We start from the raw sequence: 12,337 nt of genomic DNA, 5'->3' as shown, positions 1-12,337 counted from the left end.
TCGCGAAGATGAAGATGAGGTACAGTGTGGCATGCCTTCTGTTTTTGTGTATGTTTTATTTGCATTTGATGCCTCCATCCGTTCGATTTTGTGCTCGTGCTAAGTGCCTTGTACCCCGATCTGATCAACGGCTCCATTTGAAGCTCTCTCTCCATTTGTTCGTTTCACCTGACGACCAATTCGTTTGGGGAAATTTGGTTACATATTTTAAAAGTTGAACAACATTAGATAATATGTATAAAATTAATTATCTTTTAATTATATGTTCCATATAGACTAGTTTGTAATAAAGTTTCATATTGGTAAGAGAAGTGAATGATAAATTTTATTTTAAACTAGTCTATGTGGAACATATGATCAAAGATTGATCAATTTTAGATATATTATCAAATATTAATCAATTTTGAGACAAATAATCAATTTTCCCATTGATTTGCTCCCCTTTCACCTTCACCTGCAGCAACCGACCACGAAGATCCTCCACATCCACAGCGACCAGTGTGTACCCAGATTGGCCCAGTTGTGTGGTCTGCGATGAGCAGGACATTGACCCATCGAGCTAGCAGAAATCGGATCTGGCTGGTCCAAACTGGAAGTGGCTCTGCCTCCTCAGGCCATTGCAAGCTCCTCCGTTACCCCACATGATGGAATGGCCATGGAACATCCACCACCAGCACTTGGAGCCGCACCACCAACACGTATCACAGACGGTTTACAATTAGAATTATACGTGGTAACAGTTATTTCACATGGTTCCACAACTGTTTGGATAGTGATGGATCTAGAGTTAAATTTTAGAGGCTCAACTTCTTCTTTCCTCTTCTTCTTTTTCTCTTTTTTTCTCTACTTCTTTCTCCTTTTTTTCTCCTATTTCATGACAAAAAATTATAGAAAAAGTTTAGGAGGCTCTTAAGTATTTCCGAGGATAGAGGCTCCCTATCCTCCTATTCTCCGTTGAATCCACCGCTGTGTTTGGGATAACTCATAATTATCACTTACACCCAATCCCAAACAACTCGAGAACAATGTGGAACGACGAGTTCCGAACCATTTGGGATTAACTTTTTTTTTGTAGCGTACGACGCTGCACAACAATACTATTCATAGCAAAGCTTTAGGTGGTTGTCCTTATTCTCCACTGATTTAACCAGAATCTTCTTAATATTTACAGTTTTTTTAGTCTTTCCTTCTCATCATTTGACCTTAACGTAATGGCAGCACTACTGAATCAAGCTGCTCTTTTTAGTCGTAACTCAATTAGTATAGTTGGCTGCATAAGCATTACTGGGCTATGCAGCCATTGTAATCAGCTGATGGTACTGTGAAACATTCATGCTGCAACAAACTAAAAATAATTATATATATGCTGATATTACACTCACAATGTTTATTCATCGTATTTTACTATTTTATATTGCAATGTACACTTACAAAAAATAACTATAGCTGTAGCAACTGTATTGCTCAACAACAAACGGTTCAAGTCTATCAACAATTGCCCCACCTTCTTAACTTAATCATATTGACACCTTCACCGTCTGGGATTGCTAATGAGGATATGGAAGCTCGCGATCTATAACTTTGAGCTTTATCAACATTTAGGCATTTATCTTATAGTTGTATCAATATAGGCTTTTAAATCAACAACATATGAATGTCTGAAATTAATCACTGGCCAGTGAAGATGGTTGCTTCTAAGTTGTTTGTGCAGTGGTGTAGGAAGAAGAGAGAGAGAGAGAGAGAGAGAGAGAGAGAGAGAGAGAGAGAGAGAGAGAGAGAGAGAGAGAGAGAGAGTAAAAAGACCTTAAAATGTATATGAACTTGCTTAATCATCACATTACTGTTAAGAAATTTTATCGGATGTCTCCGAAGAGAGTGAGAGCGAGAGTGACCCCACTGCCCCCGCCCCCGCACCCACCGCCGCCGGGAGTCCCGCTTCAACCTCCTACGCAGCCCACCCACAACCACTTCCTCCACCAGCCCCTAGATCTGCCGCTTCTCAAGCCCTCTAGCACTTCAATCCTCCCAAACTTCTCCAGATCCCCTCTGCTTCCCCATCAACACACTGCCGCCGCCACCCAGATCCTGCCCGCCGGAGCTCGGGGATGTCTCCGTAGTCCCTCCCACACCCAAATCAACGTCTCCTCTGCCCCCTCCTACACTGACGTGGTCAAGCGACCTCCCCCTCCTGCCTTCAATCCCCCTCACCAACCTCTACGTCAAAAGCTTTGCTCGGTCATTACTGTTCCGTCTCACTAGCAGACACACAACTGCATTCATCGCTCCTGTAGGCCGGCGCTGCTAGCCAGCGGTGCGCGGTCAATTTGCCATGACCAAGCTCCGCTCCGGGCGCCTTGCCCCCAGGCCCGTCACACGGAGAGGTCATTGCGAATTTCGGGATGGATCCAGGTCAGAGGACGGTTTTGGTGGAGGAAGAGGGCGCACTCAAGCTGGGACCGGCACCCCTCTTCACTTCGACGCGACGGACGGTCTGGGAACGCCGCTCGCCCGCCTTCAAACCCCCTACAAAGGCTCCTCTCCAATGTGCTCTCCCTCTTCCGTGAGTGCACAAGAGGCCATTTCTTCAAGTGTTTGTCCTCCGACCACCGCTCTGCCTCCTGCCGCGACCTAATTCGGTGCTTCTAGTGTCGTCACTCAGGTCATCGGGAGCAAAGCTGCGTCCGCTGCGTTCCCCCTCATCGGGAACAGGTGTCCACGGCTCTTCACAGCTCCAGGAGACGTCTCTGGCACTGTTCGATAGGAACCCCGGCCCGGCGCACCTCCTCCGCTACGTATGGCAACGCCGCCATGATGCTCGGCGACTCCAACACGCGCCCTGAGAAGGACACCTTCATCATCCCCACCTCCTTCGACATCGAGCAAGAGATCAAGGAGTGGGAAGGAACCGTTGTCGTTCCTTGGGCTTTTAGCCTCTCGCCTGGTGGTGGCACGCGTCATGTCGAGGAGGCGATACTCGACGAGTTCTGCCTCCATTGTAGGGAGGTCTCTGTGTCCACCCACAACCCAGATGCCTTCCTCATCAAGTTCCAGAAGAAGAAGCATTGCAAGGTGGCCCTTCAGCAACGACGAATCAAGCGAAATGGAGTCAAGCTGCGGCTGCGTCCTTGGCGCAGCCTAGCAAAGGCTTTTGGTGCGGCGATGTTCTTTAGGGTCTGCCTATGCTTGGAGGGGGTCCCGATGCATGCTTGGTCCCCGGACAACATTGAGAAGCTCATCGGCTGCACCTGTTCGCTGCAGTTCATCGAGACCGACATGATGCAACCCATTGACACAAGCATCATCAACCTGTGGGCGTGGACAGCCAATCCCAGTGCTATCCCCAAGGTTTTGTGGCTGGCTTTTACGCACAGGGCGATGGGCAACCCTTCCTCCTCCGCCCAGGCTGCTGATGTCCCGTTGGAGAGGTGGCAATACGGCACCAAATTCCAGGTGCTTGTTCACCTGGACAAGCTTGAAGACTTCACCAATTCCTCCATCGGCTTCGACTCCCGGGGCAACGAGATCCTACAACACCCGCCCACTTCGCACACCTTCACCTGGTTTAGAGGCAAGCGTGATGGAGAGCTTGGGTCGAATAGGGTGTACGGACACCCTGCACCTCCTAGTGACGGACTCGACGACTGAAAGTGCATCTAGCCCCTATATGTGGTTTTGGTAATTAATGACAATACCTATGGACTAACAATGGTGTTAAGTTTGTTAGTAGGTTGTTCCATAGGTGATGCATGAATGAGAGATATGCATGAGCTCTAAGTGAATGGGGAGAATGAAAATGCATTAAGATGAATGAGCTCTAGGTGATGCTCGGGTAAGTGATGACAATGCTTATGGACTAACAATCATATTGAGAATTGCTATTAGGTTATTCCATAGGAGATGCATAAATGATGAAGCATGGATTCTTTGATAAATGTCATGAGTTCAAAGAATTGCATCAAAAGTCATTGAGATTTTAGTGATGCTCATAAGAAGAAGAAGAAGCTCAATAAGATTAGCAATAAGCTTGAAGGCTAAGTTACTTGTAGAGATCAAGTAACTAAAGGTATGCTTGTCAATAGAGTTTTATGGACTAACCAGTGTGCTATGTGTTTAAGAATGAGTGGGGTTAGGTTCTATATGAAGATTGACAATATGCATGAAGGCTAATAAGTTACTTGTGGAGATCAAGTAACTTAAGGTATAAATGTTATCATTTAGGTTTTATGGACTAACCCATGTGCTTTGTGCCTGAGAGTGAGTTGGGGTTATGATCCATAAGAAGGCATAAGTTGAATTGACATCATATATGCCAAGAGTGAAGAACAAGAGTGGACTCCATATTTGATAAAATGAATTCCTTGAAGATGTCGAATACAAAATAGTTTTTTATGGCAAAACGGTGAAGGGCAAGCAAGACTCGGCTGCGATAGACCATCCGGTGGTGAAGGGCAAGCAAATGGCTTGGCGCCGAAGGACCAAGGCGATGGTGAAGAGCGAGTGAAGCTTTGCACCAATGTACTGTGCAGGGCCATGAGAAGCTATGAGTGATTCGCATAAATCACATGAGAAATCAAGAATAGATGGAGTGAAGATTTTATGAAAGTTGGCAACTCTCAAAGGTTTGAAAGTAAGAAGCGGTACTTGAAAGTATTCAAAAGGCTCAAATTGGTTCAAATGTGTTTTTATCTTTGAAATTGAGTCTAGGTATGCCGCACTATTAAGAGGGATGCAACATGAGCTAATTGTCGCGTCTCAGTGCTCAAGAGTTACCAACCAAACCCAAGTGAGAGTTTGTTGTTAAGAGTCCGGAGCGGAAAGTGTGGAAGTGTCCAAAATGGGTTTTAGAGTGTTCCCAGTTTGATCCTATATGTTTTAGGTCATGAATTCAGTTGGGATGTGTAGCCCTCTGAATAAGCTTTCCATAGAGTCCAAAATCATCGAAATCGGACTCCGGGATCAAAAGTTATCGCCGTTTTTCGGAGGTCAGCTGTGCTGTACTCGGAGACTCCGGTGAAGACCAGATTCTCTGGTACCTGGAATGGCCGGAGACTCCGGTGAAGTCCGGATACTCCGGTACCTGGAGTGGCCGGAGACTCCGGGAAGTCTCTGGGGCTGTTTTCTGTGTTAAGTGCCGACCGGAGACTCCGGTGTAGGCCGGATACTCCGGTAAAGTCCAGAAAAGAGCATAACGGCTAGTTCTGACACGTTCTGTGACCGTTCTGACGCCGTTTTTGGAATTGAGACCGGATACTCCGGTGTTCACCGGATACTCCGGGGTAGGTGTGTCAGAACAGTAACGGCTAGTTGTTTGAAGTGGGTTATTTATACCCCACTCACCCCATCCTTTGGGACTGCTGCAAAGGGCACGAAAGAACACATTTCTAGAGCCAAAAGAACCTCTCCCACTCCATTCTAGTGTGTGATTTGAGAAGAAAAGTGAGTTGGGTTGAGAGATTGGAAGATTGAGTGCAAGTGAGCTAAAATCCAATCTTGAGCACTTGAGTTCTCGGCAAGAAGTTTGTCGTCGTGTTTGTTACTCTTGGAGGTGAAGCCTCCTAGGCGGCTAGGCGTCGCCGACGAGCACCCAAGGTTGTGGGTTGCCACGGAAGTTTGTGAAGGGCTCGATTTCGCTTCCGCAAGGGAAGAAATCAAGAGTGGATCGAGGAAAGCGGTTGAAAGAGACCCGGCTCGTTGGAGCTTCCTCAATGGAGACGTAGGATTCACGGTGGTGAATCCGAACTTCAGGAAACAAATCTTTTGTCTCCTTTCTTGTTTCTTTACTTTTGAGTTCTTGTTTAAATCTTTGTGCATATTGCTCGATCTACTTGTTTGTGTGTATTTGAGTGTAGGTTCTTCGTAGATTTACTTGGAATCATCTCTAGTAACACACGACATCACTTGGTTTGAGCAAGAACTCTCTACCCATCCCTTTTATTCAGTTTCGGGCTCTGTTCTGTACAGAAACCGGAGAATCCAGAGTGCACCAGCGTTTCCGGACTTGTGAACAATAATTTCAGGTATATGAACAGTGTTTTCAGCCTTTTTCAATTTAAGTTTTATTGCACATCTCTTGCTAGATTAGAGTAATTTTTGTCACCTTAGGATTGTAATTTCCACACTTATTTAGGATGATTGTGCACTAGTTGAGCCTAGCATATTTAGTTTTTTCACTTGTGAAAAACCCGTTAGTTTATATTCCGCTGCAAGTTTAGGCTAACGGTAAAAAGGGAAGAATTTTTGTAAAATGCCTATTCACCCCCCTCTAGGCGACATTATTGTCCTTTCAACGATGCCCATGTGGCCCGTACTGCCCGGGAGACTCGGGAGGGTAGGCGTAACCACGTAGAACGCGATGACCGCGCACGTGTAGGCCGTGGCCTTGAGGACGACCATGAGCGCCATCACCGTCACCAACGCCACCGCGATGATTTAGACGACGAACGTCACGACGGCGGAGACTGGTCTGGGCGCCCACACGGAAACAAGGGCGTTGGTGCCCACGGCAGGCCGATCAGGGAGCGCACTCACTTTTCGTGGAGGTGGGAGCACAACGGTGGTCACCATGACGTTCATCACCAGCAGGGGCTATGATCAAACCCGCATTTGCGCTTTCGGCCAATTTTAGCTTTAAGTTGCCTTCAATGGACCTTCTTCGGAACTCAAACATGCTGAAACTGCAACAACTGACCTCCAGTAGCTATTGACTGAGCAACCTCTCTCTTCTGTGTCTAATTTGTTTTTTCCGGTGCATGTCCATCTTCATGCTCTCTAGGAAGCCCAACATCGTTGGATGAAGGACGCAGACGAATACATCGCCAAAACCTGCATCCTGGCGGACAGGCTCTCCATTGCCGAGGCTTCGCTGTGTTCCAGCAAGCGGAATGAGGCTTGGTCTGCCAACCGGGGTACAACACCACCTCCTAACACATGGCGAATGAAGAACCCTGCGGCTCCTACTTCTGTGCAGCAGGTCGAGGAGGCACTCCGATGCATGAAGCTAGCAGCGAGCTTGGACTGCACCTACCCGATCCCCCTACGAGCTCCTCCCAAGATCTCGTCGCTGCAGGGAACGCTGGGCGACACCACAATGCCAACCATCGCCCCTGGTTCTTCGTTAGCCTTGCCTGCTGTCACGGGAGCTTTGCAGCTAAGTGCCTCGCCAAGCCAGCCCCTATGCGAAGCAGAACCTGATCCTGTGGTGTACTCTCCGGATGCTAGGCCTACCTATGGTCACCTGATCTGGCCATGCCGTCTGCTATGAAGGGCACACAGCCTCTGGACGCTTCTATCACATTGTCTGCTACGCCAGTGCAACCTGTTGTTGCGGGCGTGCAAGCCCTGATCGCATTGCCAAGGGAGCCAATCGCCTTGGATGGCAGTCCGAGACCACAGTTGCCACATACTACCCCTCCCTCCCTGCCGGAAACAGCCACACATAGCCTGGCGTGGCTGTTTGTGACACCTACGCCCAGCTTCCTTCATGCCCCTGCCCCTCCCATCATCAGGTCCAAGAAGACTATGCAACGCACTCCGATCGACCCCACTAAGATTCGTCGCAGTAAGCGACAGGTTTGAAATAGGCTCAAATGCTTGCCGATTCAAGAGCGAGCATGCCACAATCTTTGTAGGAAGCTAGGCTACCTCAAGGACAATCTCACACCGATCGAGCAAGCGATCCGGGACTACCTCGACATGTTCAAAGGCCCTCTTCCACAGGATGCTTTTGCTGCTTTGACGGCCCTCTTCCACCTTGACAAAGAGGGCGCCAAGGAGGTGGACCGAGCCCTGATTGCCCTCAGCGGCCAAGAGGCAGCGTGCACAGCTGCTGAGATTTTCCCAGATGCTGTCAATGTGGCTCTGGGTTTAGTTCACCAAGTGCTTCAAATCTACGCTTCCTGTTGTTTCCCTCCATGGCTACTAGTTCTAGCTATCTTCATGTCGGTCTCTTCTGTATTTGGAGTCTTTACTGCCCACAGCGTGGGGCCTTCAGTAGCTTGGACGTTCGGTGTTCGGTCTGTTGCAAACCTACCTGTGATGCTATGCCTCCAATGTTATGCAATATTAGGTCTACAGTGTTATGCAATGTGCTGCCTCCTTTCGGCTTTGTGTGTGTTGGTGTGCTACGAATTCATGCACCTTGCCCTAGGTCATGCACCTCGCCTAATGTCGAACCATTCGGCATGTACTTCAAGTTTGGCTTTTGACTTAAAATACTCCGGCGTGTACTCCGTCTGAACGTCGGACCATCTAACATATACAAATTCCAGAGCGCTAGACTATCTGACGTGTATAATTTTCTTAAACTTAGAGATAAACGCGTCAACTTGATTTTATTTGTAACTTTAGTTAGTCATTATCATAATTACAATACATATACGTTAATTTATAATTCCAAAAAATATCAAATTAAATTAATATAATTATCAATCGTTTATTACATATAAATCAAGTTATATTTTTACTTGTTTCCTATAACCCTCAGCTATAAGCAGGATTAAAGGATCACACAGTGCACTGCGGGCGGCTGTCAAACTAAGGGTCACACCCCTGCGGTAGTCTAACACGGGGCACGCCAGCTGATCACACACGTTGCTCAACATTCTTTCAACTAAAGTCGATACTGCTTGCTTGCACGGCCATTCACACGGACTGAGCCCTCATCTCTCTCGCTTTTGTTCTAAGTAATGCCTAACATGCCAATTGCCGCCGGTACTACTCATTATTTTTTGCCCTAATTGCAAGTATTTTTGGGGTCACGTTCTCACACGTCATTCTGTCAGAAATGCTTGTTAATCTCTGATGGGCGGCGACTGCGTATACCTCTATTGATTATTTAAGCAAGTGACGGTTTTATTGTATACCACAGGAAATATTCCTGATAAGACCAGCGACCCTATCCACCGTGGCCGGCCCGTATGAACTAGTTAATCGACCATAAAGATTCAGGAATCAGGCTCTCCTCATCTGTACTCTCAGGAATCAGTTTAATGGGCTCGTGCTTACCTTCTGATGGAAGATTTGGAATTTTTCAAAATAGAATCTCATCAGCAATAGATGTAGCCATCAAAATTAAAGAAGATTACAACTAATTTCAGTTGGTGGTACATAGGGAATAGCTGCTTTCCTCGGCCTTTGTTGTAGCTCCTTTTTTAGTATTCGTTGTTTTTTATCATTGCGGTGTGGCTAATTTTGTATCTCCTTCGCCTTTTTTCTTTCATAAAACTCCTGTTTTAACTTTAATCTAATAAAATCGGTAAAGCACATACCATCTTTAAAAAAAACTATACTCTTCGAGAACAAGTGCATGCAAAGTTTGATGGAATAATCACCTTCTAGATTTGATTCAAGGGAAAAGGGCAGGGAAAAAAAGGAAAGGGAAATCACACATCACAATCTGAGTATGACTGGGTGAGAGCAACAAATAAAGAAACAAATGACTCACAACTGCACAAGTATAAATGAGCAACCAGCTACAAAATAAGCAGTAGCACAGAACTACAGAACACTTGTCACTTATTAGCTTAGAAGCTAACCAATAACACTTTGTTAAGCGTATCACACATGGCTCTAGCAAGAGAGAAGAGGCTTCCGCCACTCCACCTCTCGCTGAAGGTCCCCTCCCGCGCCGCCGTCCAGGAGCCAGAAGCCTTCCGGCACCCCAACCCTCCTCCGGCCGCCGTGCCGCAGTCCGCCTCGACTCCGCTAGCCCGGTCGAGCCAGTTCCGCCTCGCCGACTTCGACAAGCTCGCCGTCCTGGGCCGCGGGAACGGCGGCACCGTGTACAAGGTTCGCCACCGCGAGACGTGCGCGCTCTACGCGCTCAAGGTCCTGCACCAAGGCGACGCCGCCGCGGAGGCGGACATCCTTAGCCGCACCGCCTCGCCGTTCGTCGTCCGGTGCCACTCTGTCCTGCCGGCCACCTCCGGCGATGTCGCGCTGCTCCTTGAGCTGGCGGACGGCGGATCGCTCGACTCGGTCAGGAGCCGCTGCGGGGCATTCCCGGAGGCCGCGCTCGCGGAGGTGGCGGCGCAGGCGCTGTCCGGGCTGGCGTACCTCCACGCCCGCCGCATCGTGCACCTCGATATCAAGCCGGCGAACCTTCTCGCTACAACGACCGGGGGGGTCAAGGTCGCGGACTTCGGGATCGCCAAGGTCCTCTCCCGCGCCGGCGACCACTGCACGTCGTACATGGGCACCGCCGCGTACATGAGCCCGGAGCGCTTCGACCCGGAGGAGCACGGCGGGCACTACGACCCCTGTGCCGCCGACGTGTGGAGCCTCGGGGTCACCGTCCTGGAGCTCCTCATGGGCCGCTACCCGCTGCTCCCTGCCGGGCAACAGCCGAACTGGGCGGCGCTGATGTGCGCCATCTGCTTCGGCGAGCTGCCCGCGCTGCCCGACGACGCGGCATCGGCAAAGCTCCAGGATTTCTTGGCGGTGTGCCTGCAGAAGGACTACCGCAAGAGGGCGTCCGTGGCGGAGCTTCTTGCTCACCCGTTCGTAGCCGGGAGGGACGTCACGACGTCGAGATGCGCACTCCGGAGACTGGTCGCCGGCGAGGCCTAGCTCGTCCCCGTTGCCGTGCGCTAGGCCCGATCGTCGCCATGGTCTCGCTAGGCAGCAGCGACACATGCACATATCTATGCGATCAATTTTGTTACACCCGTACATGGCAGCGCAGGGATTGTACATTTGTACCATACGCAAAGTAGAGCTTAGTTCTCATGTTGCACATGTGCTAGCTACTTAGCTTAATTAGGGTCGCCTAGAAATGTAAATGATGGACATAACTCCTGTCAATGAACTTTAATTTTGTGCTGTAACACATGGAGTTCACACATGCATGGCCTTTTCTACTAGCATTATGTGTTTGCCACTTAATTATCCGTTGATTGTTTGAATTAATTAATTAATTCAGATTTATAATGCAAATTCGACTAATTCAGCTGACATTATTTCACCAAGACCTATAATACAATCAATCCCATCTCCTTACTTGCTGTGGAGATTAGGTGGATTATTAATTAGGCACTATTTGGCAAGGCTCTAGATTCCAACTCCATCTCAAATCTAGAGGTTGTAGGCTAAAATAAAGTAGATTAAGTATATATTTTTAATTTAAAATAGAAATAAAATAGCACACCTAAATACTGCTAGTGTACTTAGCTTTAGGTTCGTGAATTCATGAAACTAAAAATAACCACATTCAAGAATTCATAGAGCTCGAGCTCTTTTTTGAAAGTTTTTCCCTTCGTAATTTTTCTTTTTTGGAAAGTTTTTCATAAAAGTTATCGAGATAAGTTATCAGAAAAAGTTATGGAGAAAAGTTTTCCGAAAAAATTTACACAAGAAAAAAATTGAGGAAAAGTTAATAAGAAAAAATTACTCAGAAAAATTTTAAGGAAAAATTTTTGGAATTTTTTTTTCAAAAATGGAAGGTGTGCCTGTCGGGGGAGGCGCGAGCAGCAAATCTCACGGGCAGCATTTGCGGACACTACGGTGTGAGGAAATGGGTTAATTTCTCTGCAGATCCTAAAGGATTACGTATATTGGAACCCAAACCTGCCCCTCCCTGACTACTACACCTCGCTTTCGAGCCAGCCGATCGAATGCCTGACATAGTGACATGCAACACAATAATCATACTTTACTGTGCCAGTATCACTTTACAGACGTGATTAGTATTCTGGAAGGTGTAATTACGTATAGTCAATTACGTGCCATAGGGAGATCGGACTGGATTCATGAGCCACTCGTCGTGTGATCATAGGGACTGGATTCAAACTTGCAAATAATCCGGTTGCCGTTCCAAGGCGCTTGTTTCTTCCAAAAAAAAATTCAATAGTCTCACGAAGATTAATTGCGCATGTAACTCAAAGAATCTCAGCTCTTCGTGCCTTCTCTGCATTATAATTAGATGAGAGTTTCGGTCGCAGCTGATGGCCCACGGCACACACAACGTCATTAACAAATCAATTTGTACTCACTCCTGAATTGAGTGGCTTTGTTGACTCCCTATATATTATGACTAGATTTGTGGGCCCTACCTCTATGTATTATTTCCTTTGATCACAAAAGAGTATTGTTTTCGACATCGATAGTGTCATCAACACACTACTCTGATCACTAATTTTTAGTATAAAATTATAGGCAAAATATAGTAAATTTGTAATATTATGAAACTACTATTTAAACAAATCTAGCAATATTATTTCCAAAAGTTCAAATGAAATATTCACAGAGATATTGATCATAAAAGTTTAAACGTGTTAACTACACGTGACCCAAAATGATACTATTTTGTGTTAATACAAAATACTAATCTTTCATAGTAGTA

At 47.1% G+C, this 12,337-nt stretch overlaps 1 protein-coding gene across 1 annotated transcript; it reads left to right on the top strand.

Annotated features, from left to right (window-relative positions):
* The first annotated feature begins 9,561 nt into the window (after window positions 1–9,561).
* LOC133914578 (mitogen-activated protein kinase kinase 9-like) lies at window positions 9,562–10,566 on the top strand. The gene has a single exon (XM_062357659.1). The coding sequence runs from the start codon at window positions 9,562–9,564 to the stop codon at window positions 10,564–10,566; it is 1,005 nt and encodes a 334-aa protein (XP_062213643.1).
* The last annotated feature ends 1,771 nt before the right edge of the window (window positions 10,567–12,337 follow it).

Source organism: Phragmites australis, chromosome 4 (assembly GCF_958298935.1).
Source record: "Phragmites australis chromosome 4, lpPhrAust1.1, whole genome shotgun sequence".
NCBI lineage: Eukaryota > Viridiplantae > Streptophyta > Magnoliopsida > Poales > Poaceae > Phragmites > Phragmites australis.
Note: the sequence above shows the minus strand (reverse complement) of the source record. Positions and strands in the feature narration are given on the sequence as shown.

What these genes read in the sequence shown, in the direction of transcription:
- LOC133914578 (XM_062357659.1), top strand. Translation starts at nt 9,562, where the DNA reads ATGGCTCTAGCAAGAGAGAAGAGGCTTCCGCCACTCCACCTCTCGCTG.